The sequence below is a fragment of the Manihot esculenta genome, chromosome 17, assembly GCF_001659605.2.
Source record: "Manihot esculenta cultivar AM560-2 chromosome 17, M.esculenta_v8, whole genome shotgun sequence".
NCBI lineage: Eukaryota > Viridiplantae > Streptophyta > Magnoliopsida > Malpighiales > Euphorbiaceae > Manihot > Manihot esculenta.
Genome location: NC_035177.2, coordinates 29,120,286 through 29,135,082, shown reverse-complemented (window position 1 = coordinate 29,135,082; position 14,797 = coordinate 29,120,286). Strand labels below are relative to the sequence as shown.

Sequence of the window (14,797 nt, the reverse complement as noted above, 5' to 3'; positions counted from 1 at the left end):
ACAAAATCGTAAAATTAATTTTTTTTTATTTTATATAAAAAATTATAAAAAATCAATTGATTTGAATTCTTCTAAAATTTTTTATTCTAAATAAAATGATTAAGAACATTTCCATTCATGTCAATGACAAGGGAACTTAAACGGCAGTAGAGAACATAACTAGTCAACGTTGATTAGCATGTGTTTAAATTATGACTCATACAACAAGTCTTATACAGACAGCAACTATCTTCCATATGTATGACTTCTATAATTAGCAGCCACCTTGTTAAACTATTTTTGGGTTCAATCCTCCAATTCAGGCAGTATAAAATCTTGGAGAGCTACAAGCTTTGCTTGACCACCATACTCTTCAGGCAAGGATTCTTCACCAATTTCCTTGATAAATTTTTTTCTTTCTTCTTCATTGCTGACTATAACAATCTGCATTCATCACCACAAAGCAAAGCAAACTTTAAACCCAGTTAATCTAGCACCGTAGATTTAACATCACATTTCATTTTTAAAGCTCAGTTCTTAGCCAAAGGGAATCTAAAGTGACCCAAATGCATTTGCAAAAATGACACAATCATAATGTAGCTTACATCAGATATTCTACAGACTCGGACAGTAGAATTAGATTTCTAATCAATATAAATACCTTTTCCAGTGTCGCTTTCTCAAGGAAACGAGAAAGCATCCTCCATACACTGACAAAGAACCATGGCATACTTAAAATGAAGAGCTTTGCTAATCGTTCAGGGTAGTAAGCCTGCATCAATAGAATTCACAATGATATAAGATATATACAACCTTGACTGAAGATGTATTAAAAGAGATTTGGCTCTAACGAGTATAGTTCTCACAAAAGACTCACCAGAAATTGGTATATAAGTCTAGTGCTGTATAATTTTTTCACTATGACATAGATGAAGTTTTACTAGCCCTTTTCGTCATGAAACCTTTGTTTCTCTATGTTGTATCTATTGCTAGAGAGAATATTTTAAAGTTATAAAAATAACAAATAGAAGAGTTTACCTGCAAAAGTTGAAAGCCGGTGATTAAGCCACGCACATCAACGTTCCTATATGTAATTTGTTGCAGATCAATAATAACAATCGACTTCTCATTCCCTATTTCTCTTCCTTTGAATGAGCTGAAATGTCAATTACATCCCTTAAGAAACCAGTTTCTGTATTCTAGGATTCATCCTTATAAAAGAGTAAATGGATCGCAGTCTCAACTTAGTTATCTTGGATTGCTAGATCTACATGCTTATGCAGTCTCAGCTTGTAGCTGTTCTCACATGCATGCACTTGAATTTTATAATATTGAGTTTCTGAAATTTCAAAAATAAATCCATCATCAGCTCAATTTCTTCTTTAAAGTAACTTGCACAACATTTTAAGTAAATTGCAATGAACTACTTCAGTAATATCAAACACAGTTTTCTTTTTACCAAGAAGCCAATAGTCAAAAAATTTATAAATCGTCTGCTATGAACTGCTTCAAAAAGATAAAGCTTCTTCAGCTAAACCCTAGAATGCCTACTAAACATTCATAATATGACATCATTTAGATGTTCACGCAAATGACTCCAGATAAAAAAGATGAGCCTGTATGCAAATTTCTAATCACATTAAGCATTATTTAGAGTAGTACCTTGCAATTGTTTTGTCTAGAAAATGAACCACGAACTCTGTACCAAGAGTGAAGAAAAATTAGTTAGATGTTCACTTCCTAAGTATTAACATGATAATGAAAGGGAGGAGCTGAGCTCTTATCCCCTATACAAATGTCCCATATATTATTTACTAACCGTTGGTTCGACGCTTTCATTGATTCATTCACTAGCCTAATCTCTTCTTTTATTTTTTATATTGATGGGCTCTATCTTTCACAGATTTCAAATAAAACGGTTATAATGAGAGGATAATCTTCCAGAAAAATCGTGACCACACTAATATTATTTCCATCGGGCAGTGTGATCATAAAGCACATAACAACTACACACTACCGACAGAAGAGTTAATAATGGAAGAAATATTGCATCAGAACAAGAAAGAACTGTGACCCCCATGGCCAAACAAGCGATCCGGTCCAAGCAGAGTCCCAATCATCCACCCACTTTTATGTCAAAACTTTATTTGTTCATGATATGGCCAATATATGTGACATCTAGTTTAACAATCACGGCCAATTTGATTAACTACAACAAAAAATCGAATAGCTTGGATGCATTACAAACTAATCAACTGTCACAAAAAGAATACAGTTATGGAGTTGAGCTAATTACTCTTGAATTGTAGATGATCCTTCGAAGGAAAATGCTTGCTTGCTTAGGCAATCATCAGTGCATGTCCCTCTTTCGTTAAACTCTGCAAATATATCTTTTTTGTGTCCAGTTCATCTTGAACTTCAGAGTCTGCTATAAACCCTTTAGGAACAAACGCAGCCCTCCATTGCTGCCATTGTACAAACATCTTTGCTGCCTTTTCTGGGTCCATTGACCTCGCAATTAAGAATCTAATCAATGTTATGTCCCCATAGCTCTGCAGATCCAAACCCATAAAATGGATCACTAGAATGAACACAATCAAATACTCACACATTCAGAATCAATGAAGACCTGAAATAAAGATGCGAACTTGGAACTCAAATGAATCATATACACATTACCCACACAGAACTATACAACTGCAAGCATTAAGAGAAGTACCTCAGCTGAAGAACCAAGCTTCTCAATTGATTTCCTCATCTGAGTCACCGCAATTTCTTTGGTTTTCTCCATCTGAGGCAGTGGAGTCGAGTCTGGATAGCAAATCAGATGAAAAAGAGAGAGGGGAATCGACTCTCTTTGAAAAGGGTCAACATGTGAGTTTAAAAACAGCAATTTGGAACACACACACAGAGAGAGAGAGAGCTTACTTTGACAGCACAGGAAGAATCGGTACGAGAACAAGAGAATGGGGCATAGGGAACTTGAAGGAGGGTGGTTGCTTGGTTGGTGTTTCAGTTAATGGAGTTTGCTGTCGAATTAATGACAAAGATCAAGTAGCTTATATATTTATTAAGCAACAGTTCTTTTCCCTTCATCTTGGTGGTGGATTGACCAAATGTCCCGTTGCAGAAGCAGCCGTACGTAAGAGACAAGTGTACTAATAACTAATCAGAAATCAAAAAGCCATTTTCTTACTATTTCTTTACCTGCTTGCCTGCATTTCAAATTTTCTCCTTTGGCGGCTTTGCTTCCTTGGCTTAAGATGACCGTTTTTTCTCGAAGTCGTCAGATTCTAACAGCCAATGATATTTACTTTATTGGAATATTATACTTGAAGATTTATTATTTAGCCCATTAATTTGGAGAAACTCATTTATTAGTATTTTCGTTATGAAAAATAAAGTAAAACTGTGAATGGTAAAAATTTATTAGTTTGTTATTTAAATTTATAAAATTATTTATTAATTAATTTATTTATATTTTAAATATTTTTTATAATATTTAACGATTAAAATTAATAAAAAAATTAATTAATGAATTTTTTAAAGTTACATTAAATTTTTAATATATTTTTTAAAGTTAATAAATTAATTAATAATTTTTTCTATATTATAAAAATTAAATAATAATATAATAAAAAAAATTTCTATTCTATATTGTTTATGCAGCATCAAAAATTAGTTTTTTCATTAAAAATTGTCTTTAAATTTTTTTAAAAAGAAATTATAATTATAAACCAAAAACACTCAATAATTTCTTTTTTTAATATTTTTGTACTTTATAACGAAAGAGTATATTTATATATTCGATAAAAATTAACTTGCAACACCAAAAAATTAAATATAGAATTCAATTTTTTTAAAAAATAAAATAAAATATAATTAGATTTCAATTATTGTCAAAAACCTAAACAAATCAAACTTACCCCTAATAATTTTACAAATACAAATGATGAAATATCAAATTTAAAGTCTAAGCCTAATGAACAAAAAAAAAAATCATCACGAAGATGATGTAAACTCCGGGCTTTTTATAAATTTAGGGGCGGGGGAATTAAAATTTGCTGATTTGGGGTTGGGGAAAAGTTATTGACGGATTTGGGGTTCGCCTGCCACGTGGCAGGCGAAAAGAGAGTCTGGCGCTTCTTTGAGAAGCGCCAGACCCTAGCGCCTTTCAAAGAGGCGCCAGATTAAGTCTTGGCGCCTCTTTGAGGGGCGCCAGCGTGGCCTGACGCCTCGGGAAGCGTTGCCCGGCGCTTCCCAGGTCACGTTGGCGCTTATTTAAGAAGCGCAAGCCTGACCGTGGCGCCTCGGGAAGCGCCAGATCAGGCTAGCGCTTCTTACACAAGCGCCAGGTAAGGCTGGCGCTTCTTAAAGAAGCGCCAGCCTGACCCAGGCGCCTCGGGAAGTTTAGCCTGACGCTTCCCGAGGCTCCAGTCTGTGTCCCGAGGCAGGCTGGCGCTTCTTAAAGAAGCGCCAGAGTCAGGCTGGCGCCTCGGGACACATACCTGGCGCCTCTTTAAGAGGCGCCAACCCCCCCTACCCCGACCCCATAAATACCCCCCTCCACCACCATTTTCCTGCTCCCTTTTACAAGACTTCATATCCACCATTTTACTCTTCTTCATATTTACCTATCCTTTGACTTAATACCCCTCCACCACGAGTCTTGATTTTCTTCTGTTCTTTCTCATATTTTCCCTCTCCTTTTATTTATTTATTTTTTGATAATTAATTTGCACACTTTTTTATTTTTTTTTTTCTGTTTTAGGTAACTTATGGCTTATATTTATGTTGTTCCAAAAGTTTTACGAGGTAAATTAGCTAAAAATAGAGTGAAAAAATTGTGGAGAGAAATATATAAATTAAGAGTAGATTCTGAAAATAATTTTTTCAACATATTTTATGGCTTAATTATTATTTGCAAGAAATAATTTGCTCTGGTTATAATATTCGGAATATAGAAATGATTAATGTTTTGATCGAAACAGTTCCGTTATGTTATTTTAAAATTTTAAATTTTATTTGGTCAAAACCTGAAATTAAAAATTATTCTGATATAGTTAATTATTATTTTTGTGTTTATGAAAAATTGGATTATGAACCTTGGATGCGTCTGCAACACAATCTTCCTATTTCGCAAAAAGAATTCTGTAAAAGAGAGAATAGAAGATTAAGAGGTACGTATTTAGTTAAATTTAATATTTAATGTAATGTATGTTTTTAACTTTATATTCACTTATTAATTTCAGGAGGAGGTGAACGTACCAGTTATAAAGCGAATCTGTATGACTATTTGGAACAAAAAAGGGGAAGAACATTTAAATCTGCTAAACGTTCAAGCGAAGGTCGCAAATTTAGAAAATGTAAAAATAAATAGAAAAATGAAAATATATGTAATGAGTTAGTATTTTAAATTTATATTATCTTTTTTATTTTAAAATATATATTTTGTTATGTTACATATATTTAATGTTAATATTTTTATTCAAAATTTTTTTTGTTAAAATTTGATTGGATAATAACTTAAAAACTGCCTTTATAATGAAAAGTATATAATATAATATGGAAGTAATTGTTCTTAAATAATAAAGTTTAAAATTTAAAAAAATATATTTAATTTAATTGTAATTAATTATAAATGCATTGAAAAATTAAAGTACATTAAAAATTATACTTTTCACATATGTAAAATATTAAACTTTTAATAAAAGAATTACATTGTAGTAAATTATAAGGTACATTACTATATAATTAATGAGAAAAAAAAATTAAATAATTTTTATAATTAATAATAATTAATTTTTTGACTCATTTTAAAATTTTTATTTGAATTATTATAATCACAATAACTATAAGACCAATAAATAAATAAAGAATTATAATTTAAAAATTTGTCATTTATTAATTAATTTGAAAGCAAAAAAAAAAAAATTGGCCATGCATGAACGCCCTGGCAGAGTTTATTAATTATAAGACCAATAAATAAATAAAGAATTATAATTTGAAAATTTGTCATTTAATAATTAATTTGAAAGCAAAAACTAAAAAAAAAAGTAGGCCATGCATGAACGTCCTGGCAGAGTTTATTAATTATAAGACCAATAAATAAATAAAGAATTATAATTTAAAAATTTGATATTTATTAATTAATTTGAAAGCAAAAAAAAAAAAAAAAAGTTAGCCATGCATGAACGTCCTGACAGAGTTCGTGGCGCCACTTAAAATAGCGCCACTTAAAATAGCGCCACGAACTGTTCATGGCAGAGATTCTCTGCCATGAACTCTCTTCATGGCAGAGAATTTCATGGCAGAGAATCTCTGCCATGAAGAGACTTCTCTTCATGGAGAGAAGAGTTCGTGGCGCCACGAACTGTTCATGGCAGAGATTCTCTGCCATGAACTCTCTTCATGGCAGAGAATCTCTGCCATGAAGAGACTTCTCTTCATGGAGAGAAGAGTTCGTGGCGCCACTTAAACTGGCGCCACGAACAGTTCGTATCTTCATGGCAGAGATTCTCTGCCATGAAGAGAGGGGCTGAACTGGTGCGCTGGGACGTGAAGAGAAAAGTCCCGAGGCGTGAAGAGAAAAGTCCCGAGGCGTGAAGAGAAAAGTCCCGAGGCGTGAAGAGAAAAGTCATGGCGCCACTTAAAGTGGCGCCAGAATGCTGTCCCGAGGTGTACAACACTGGACGCCTCGGGACGGCTACAAAACCATCCTGGCGCCACTTTAAGTGGCGCCAGAATGCTGTCCCGAGGCGTACAACACTGGACACCTCGGGACGGCTACAAAACCATCCTGGCGCCACTTTAAGTGGCGCCAGGATGCAGTCCCGAGAAACCTGGCGCCGCTTTAATTGGCGCCAGGTTTCCAATACATCCCCTCCTTCCTCACGTCATTTACTGTCCCCCTCACAAACCCTCCTCACAAACTCTCCTCACATTTACTCTCCTCTACTGTACTAAAGTAACAATTTTCATTCCCATTTTCAACACACCCTCCTTTCAATTTTAAAGAAATTGTGAAGGTTAGTTATATTATTTAATATGTTTATTTAATACTTCATATAGTATAATATAATTATTAGTATGCATCATTTTTTATTATATAATATATTTATTTCAATTGATGTTAGTTTTAATTTCTTAATTAATACATAAGAACCATTGATTAGAAAAAATTAGACTTATCTTCATATTTTATTTTATTTCTTAGGTTGCTTCAATAATTTAAGGTTATTTAATTTTTTTGTATATTATAAAATAAGATTATATATCTCTATGAGGGAAAGGAAAACATGAAAGATAAAATATGTCTTGAATAAAATATAAAATAAATAATAGAAAAATTTTTTTTCTAATTTGTGTTTATTTACAAATCTGCTGGGTAAAAAATTTGTAATATAAATTTAATTAAAATTTGAAGAGTTTTAAATAATAAATTAAAATAAAATGTCTGAAATGATGCGTACATTAAAAATTTAAGAAAATTTAGGATACAATTATCCTTATTTTTTCAGAAAATTGAACTTTACATAGTATTTATATTTTATTTTATTTATATATGTAAAATATAAATTATTTTTTATACAATAACTGTTTAAATGTTAGTTCAGCGTGGCCTGACGGCCCTAGCGCCTCTTTGAGAGGCGCCGGCGTGGCCTGATGGCCCTGGCGCCTCTCAAAGAGGCGCCAGATTAAGTCTTGGCGCCAGATTAAGTCTTGGCGCCAGATTAAGTCTTGGCGCCTCTTTGAGAGGCGCCAGGGGCGTCAGGCCACGCTGGCGCCCCTCAAAGAGGCGCCAAGACTTAATCTGGCGCCTCTTTGAAAGGCGCCAGGGTCTGGCGCTTCTCAAAGAAGTGCCAGACTCTCTTTTCGCCTGCCACGTGGCAAGCGAACCCCAAATCCGTCAATAAGTTTTCTCCAATCCCAAATCAGCAAATTTTAATTCCCTCGCCCCTAAATTTATAAAAAGCCCGTAAACTCCAATTACAATATGCCAATATCGAGGTCTCCAACCCTCCAAGTTTTCAGTGGGTCGGTTTTTCCTATTGAATCTGAGAAGCTTTTGACATAGTTTGTTTTGGAGCTTGTGCTTTATGCCAGTGATGAGCCTTGGGCTTTATATTTGTAATTAGATTATGCTATGTTTATGTTACATATTATAAGCATAAGTATTTCAAATATACTGAATTGAAACTAAATCTTATTTATATTGAGTGTGATTTATTAAGAGGTAAAGTGATTTTAGCAAGTATTTTCGCTATGTTTATATTTTTAATCAACAAAATCTATTATCTTTGAGAAAATGAAAAAAAAAAAAAAAAACTATCCATATAGATTTTCCACATTTATATTTATATTTATATATAACATCCCCATGGACAACTCATTGTTCCACCTCTGGTTCTGTGTATTGTATAGGTATAAATATGGTATCTTGGATATTCAAGAAATAATATAGTTTTTACAGGAGCAGTATGCAGAGGGATATAAAGATTTTGTTAGTATGGTCTTTAATTAAAGACTTACATGTTTCTATTTCTTTGCACGTTGACCTTTGTTGCGATAATTTTATTCATACCATCTTGCCGCTAATCGTGCTAAGTGCTGCAGTTATTCAAAATTCAATTTAATAAAAATTCAATTTTATTTATTTAATTAAAATTATCTAGTTTTATATTTATTACTTTTAATCTAAAACTCATTAGATTTATAAATGAATCGACGTATAAATTATTTAAAATTTAATTTAATAAAAATTTAATTTTCCTTAATTTGATTATTAAATGACTAAATTTAAATTTATTAATATTGCAGCATGAATTTAAAATAACTTAGTTTTTTATCTTAAACTTTTTAAGATCCTCTTACCTCCATTCATATATACCTCACCCTAAATATCTAGAGATTGATATTTATTTTATTCATTAATAAAAAATAAATATTCTTGTAAATATCTTCCTAAATCATCCATTTGAAATTAAAAATTTTATAAAAATTTATTTCAATTGATTTCTTTTTTAATAATTCAATTGAAATGATAAAATTCATAATTTATATATATATATAAAACTATGCCATTCAACTAAAATTTATTGATTATACTTCGTAAGTAATGTACATAATCGTTTAGGATGGATTTAATTTTGGTGTGATGTGCAAGAGCTGATTTCGAATACTGATTATGGTAAATACTAAAAGAAAAAAAAAAAAAAAAAAAAAAAAAAAAAAGCGTTGCTGGCCAAAAAAATAAAAGGCCTGATGAAGCAATTAATTTAGTGCAGCTACTGGAACGTTCGAGGAAAGAGATTAAATATTGACAAGGCGGAGGCAATAATAAAACCTCGTAGTGCTTGGGCCTTGAACTTTTCATTCTAATTCCGGATCCGCGGCCAAAATCTTTTTCTGAATCCTAATAACCCTAATTAGGAAGTCAGCCACTTTTACATGCACAGTGCAGGGAACCATACCTCTGGAATAGTGGAGTATATGGTTTGACAGCAATAGAATGCAACCTGTGTCACAATTTCTCTACTGAACTACTCTACTCCATAGGGACATGATGAGCTGCAAAGGAATCCCAAATGCTGCCAGGTAAAATATTATAATATGTAAATCAAAGAAAGAGAACAGCACTTGGTGAATGAATTGCATAATATAAACAAATTAGCATTTCATCATCACCGTACCCAAATAACTACACATCTACCGGTAGGCAAGACGCCATCATGTGGGACTTCATTTCAAGCCGTTGAAAATCTAACGCAACTTATTTTTCCTACGGACTAATGGAAAGGAAAGGAAACACTACTTGATACATGTATAGCGCTCCGCCCCAGCGCTTCAATGGAATTACACAAAGTAGATACTGAGGAGGATCCACTTTGCCTGAAGACAATGCAGTGGCCGGAAATTAAATCCGTAATAAATTATGGACTTTGAATTGATTCCGTGCTAATACCAAATAAATTGTACTTTCCATGACAATCATGCCCCCCTGGATCCACCGCACAAATAAAGCCTGTTGCCAAAAAAAAAAAAAATGAATAAAATAAATAATAAAAGAGAAAAGGGAAAAAGATTCAATCAACATCTTAGAACTTCTTATGGAAATGCATGTAAAACAAGGGCAAATTTAAGTCAAACTTAAGTGACCAAATTACCTATTCTGTGAAAACGCTCATGAGATCATTTGGAGGAAGTTGCTCCAACACTGGGATGCCAATTCTTGCAATATCTGAGTATTCCGTATTTGGCTCCTGCTTCACTTTACTGCCACTGTTCTCTACATAAATTTTTCCGTGGTTCAAGTTGTTACTTGGTGCCTCGAATTCTTCCACTGCAAACCGGCTTGGAAGGCAAGTCCCTTTACCAACAAATCCAAGGTTCCTAAGTGGTCCTTGATCCAGAACTTCAGCAGACTTTGCACCATAGGTACCCTGGACATCACATATATTAGAAGCAAGCCCTGGTAAATGTCTAGTAGCTCCAAATGTAATGGCTGAAGTTTGCACTTGATGAGTGATGCCACTGTCAGCATTAACAGAACTTGATGAAGCAGAAGGAGATATGGAACCAGGGGCTGCATACCCAACGACAACTGTAGTTTTTAGATTCCCATCTGGTGTCTGCCCAATATTCAATGATGAATTATTTGATTGAGATGACAGAAGGCTGTAATCAACGAGAGTTTTCCTGGTAAAGTTACAATTCTGATTGACTGAAGCAGGACTATTTCCTGCCTGAAAACTGGCTGATGACTGAGAAGGGACCACCAGGCAAGATGGCTGCACATTGATTGAACGGCTGGGCTCTGATAGTGACTGCTGCTGTGGCTGTTGCTGATGTTTCTGTTGCTGATGTAATATGTCCATCAACATGCTACCATTTTGAGTAGTCATACCTGCAAGATTGGTATTACAAGTCCAGGCTCCAAATCCTGAAGCAACATGTTCAACAGATACCATATTTTGTGGGAAAGCTTTAGAAATGTTGGATTGACATTTTCCTAATGGTTGACCGAATGCGACACCATGTTCAACAGGAATACACTTGGAACCCTGCATGGGTGCTTGTAAAAGAGCCGGTTGGTCCAAGGTTGTAACTAGGCTACCTGCTGGTCGACCAAAAAGCTCAGCATGCAGAGCTGCTAAAGTTTGTGGAGGAATCTGACCGGAGGCAGCCAAAGCTTGAATGTCAAATCTTCCAAGTGAATTAAGTTTCACATTGGAGTCCAAGGGGCCACAAAATGCATTTGAAACCCCGCCTTGTTGAGCAACCCCACTTAATCTCTTCAGATATAGTCTAAACTTCTGCACATTGATGTCACAGTAATTCCAATTAAAGAACATACATGCAACAAAACAACGATATTAACACAACTTCATCCCACCACAGAAAAGCAATTTGTACTATATCAGCCTTGAACAGTAATCCAAAAGAGAATAGAAAGAATTACGTAAGAGAAAGGAGAGAGAGGTACAGAATGGGGACAGAAATTGAGAAGAAGAAGAGATTCTTGAATTATTTCTTGGATAAAATTCTTGTATTGTGAGTATTTCAGTTCTACTTGTATGAATTTCTCTGGCAAGCATAGCTGTTCCCTCCAAATTATAATTGCTATAGCTATCATACAACTGAATAACTACTTTCTGAAATATCTATTCTAATTCCCACTAAAATAATTCTTCTAGAATTTTCATTCAGCTCAACTCAGCAAGTCAAATTGCATTCCACCCTTTGCATTTTTTTGTTCTCCTATAATAAGTGAAACAGTTCCACATAGACAATCCTAGGGTTAACAGAAAAAGCATTTGATGGTTATTGAAATATCTTACAGCAAAATGCATTAGGAAATTTACAAGCATCATTAATCCAATTTGAGTCACTCTTATTGAATTTCCAATTCATTTCAAAATGTCCCTTAAAAGTAGTTTCCCTAGGCTATCATATTAGCATAACACTGCTGGATGGAACTTAAGGCAGAGATCATATTAGAAGTGTAGGACAAGTTTTTGTTAGAGAATAGATCTGTCCCTGATGTTTTTCCTGCAAGGCATACACCCATACAACAAAATTTTATCAGAGAGCTCTGCTAATCAATTATTTTGTTTTTCTTTTAGCATTTTTCTTCAGTAGTGAAAAGTCATTGTTTTATATTACCATGTGCTCATCTATGGAGCTGCTCATAGCTAATATCAAACAGATACCAAAAGGAAAAAAAGGCTGCCAATAGCTAATATCAAAAAAGGGAAAAAAAAAAATGAGCGGGAGTATAGGAAATTTCGATGTAGTTTAGATCCAAACCTGCAAATGACTTGCAACATTTTCCCTGGTTAAACCAGGTACATTCATCAATTCTAGAATTCTCTTAGGTACAGCCTCTGAAATGGAAGTAAAATAGTTCTAATCAGGGGAAAACAAAAACAGCATTCTTTGCTTCTAACATCTAAAATAACTTCAAAAAAGAAAAGAAAAGGCAAAGCATTGAAGACCATACTGTCAATTCCAAGCTGGTTTACAGCACTGACAAATTGTTGATGAAGCTCTACAGACCATACGACACGTGGCTTCTTTGATGTGGAGGGATCATCATTTTCTGGTTCACCATCATCTTCATCTTTGGAATTGCTCCTCTTTTTCTGAACTTTCAGAACTCCTTCTGCTCCTTCATTAATAGAAGAAGCATATTCAGCATCATCGTTTCCTCGTTTATTCCGGTCATTATCTTCCAAGGTTCCAGAATGTTCAAGTTCTTTATTTTCATGCCACTTTTTCCTAACAACATGCTGCCATATATTCTTGAGTTCTTCTTCGCGTATAGGTTTAATCAAATAATCACAAGCTCCATGTCTAATCCCCCTCATTACAGCACTTGTTCTTCCATCAGAAGACATCACTGCAATACAAATTATCATGAATGGATAGGTACAAATTTGAAAAACCCTTAGAGAAAAGAAAGATAAAACACTCACTAATAACTGGAAGGTCCATTTCTAGGCCCACATGCTCAAGAAGTTTATATCCATCCATATCAGGCATGTGAACATCACTTAGCACCACATCAAAACAGCCTTTCCTTTCCCTCAGAAGATTCAAAGCTACTTTGGCCTGGGAACAAGTTGTAACTGCAACCGTCAAAAACAAGACGTTAGGCCTAGTTAAATGCTATTTGTAGTCGTAGTACAGAGTGTGCGTGTGTATATATATATAAAGACTTCATTTCTCTTGTGAGACTGAAGCAGAATACAGAAAACAATTAGCTGTCTGAATTTTTAGCTTTGTTAGGGTACTCTGTGTAATGAAGGATGCAATAGTATGAAATTTGATAGTGGCTTTTTTTACCAGTAATAATGGAAGATAAATATACTTATTGAATGTATAAGATATTTTAGCTCATTTGAACATAATTTAAATTTTAAAATCAAAATTTAAGCAGTATAATGCAACTTAAATAAGAAAACAAGAAAACCTAATCTAATTAATTAAACTTTGTGGATAAATATGTAGAGTTTTAGGCTAACAAAATGCCATAAATCACTAACTAGACTAACTTCTTATTTAAATAGAATCAATATATCAACAAATAAAATTTAGATTGGCAATTTTCACTATGCTAACGTGCCATGGCCTGGACCTTCTCTCTGGAAGGCCACTCAGAAGGGGTGCCAACGAATTAGGTAACACCAATAACATCCGCTGCATGTCACATGTGTCTGTTAAACTGGAGGAGGTTGACAATGACACCGCAAAGAGCAAAATGATAAAGCACAATTTTAGAGGAGGGTAGGGCCCTAGGGGTAATAAATTAATACACTAGCCAATAGTCGTTATCAAATTCACACCATTCAGTTCAATAGACTTATGCCATTAACCTTATGCCTATTCCATTCCCATCTAGTAATTCCCTATATAAAATTCAATATCTTTTTTGGACGATTTCTTGAAAAGAATGATCATGACAATGCCCAGCAGTTAAGATAGTCTCATTAATATCATTACCATTAGCACAAGCTATTAAACTGGGCCATTCTGCTCCAGTTTTCTTAAAACAACATAACGTTGAAATGCACGCGTTCACATTTGTGAAACAGCAAAATACAGAATTTAGTAACAACCAAACAATCTTAGTAAAAAAAATATAGAAAAATTACCAAAACTTTAAAATGAAGACTAGACTAACCGTGATAAAGGCAACGGCGAAGCATCTGCTCAACAATCCTCAAGCAAGTAGCGTCATCATCCACAACCAAAACACGCAAGCCCACTGGAAACTGATCAGAAACCACCGCATCAGCAGCAGCACCACCACCTTTACAAGAACCATAATCACTGGCAGTCGCGCTCAACGCCACTCGCTGCAAAGCAGCCATTACTAGGAAAAACACACACCCAAACAAACAAGTGACAGTGTAGTGACACTCCTTAGCAAAGTGATCAAATTCTAATCACATTCTATAACAGTAAATTGCACAGATAGAGGGCTAAAATTCAGCATACTGGCCAATGGAGGAGCGGAAATTGGAGGGAAATGGAGCTAGATCTATGGGGATAAACCCTAGCAAAGGGAGTAAAATTGGAGAAAACAAGCGGAGAAAGAAAGATTTTATGAGATATTAATGATGAGATCCGTTGGGAAGTGAAAGAAAATTGGAAATTTTGCGGGATTCTGTTGATTGAGAAGCGTTGAATTTGAGAGGGAGAGGGAAAGAAAGGGAAAGAAGGAGTGAGATAACGCGAGGGAAGAAATGTGGAATAATAAAAGTAATAATAATAAAAAATGATTTTTTATTATTATTTAAGGATAATTTTGAAG

At 34.1% G+C, this 14,797-nt stretch overlaps 1 protein-coding gene and 1 pseudogene across 1 annotated transcript; both read right to left on the bottom strand.

The window, feature by feature from the left end:
- Positions 1-136: 136 nt before the first annotated feature.
- Positions 137-3,208, bottom strand: LOC110604765 (annotated as a pseudogene).
- A 6,342-nt stretch (positions 3,209-9,550) lies between these two features.
- On the bottom strand, positions 9,551-14,745 carry LOC110605292 (two-component response regulator ORR21). The gene is made up of 6 exons (XM_021743740.2): positions 14,165-14,745; positions 12,957-13,109; positions 12,482-12,880; positions 12,289-12,365; positions 10,146-11,294; positions 9,551-10,003 (listed from the first exon to the last, which is right to left on the bottom strand). Exons 1-5 carry the CDS (start codon positions 14,352-14,354, stop codon positions 10,146-10,148), a joined length of 1,968 nt encoding a protein of 655 aa, XP_021599432.1. The 5' UTR covers positions 14,355-14,745; the 3' UTR covers positions 9,551-10,003.
- Positions 14,746-14,797: the final 52 nt, after the last annotated feature.

What these genes read in the sequence shown, in the direction of transcription:
- LOC110605292 (XM_021743740.2), bottom strand. Translation starts at nt 14,354, where the DNA reads ATGGCTGCTTTGCAGCGAGTGGCGTTGAGCGCGACTGCCAGTGATTAT. An exon ending in TCGCCGTTGCCTTTATCACG is followed by an intron (nt 13,110 to 14,164) that starts GTTAGTCTAGTC and finishes TGACGGTTGCAG; the next exon opens with TTACAACTTGTTCCCAGGCC. An exon ending in AATGGACCTTCCAGTTATTA is followed by an intron (nt 12,881 to 12,956) that starts GTGAGTGTTTTA and finishes TTTGTATTGCAG; the next exon opens with TGATGTCTTCTGATGGAAGA.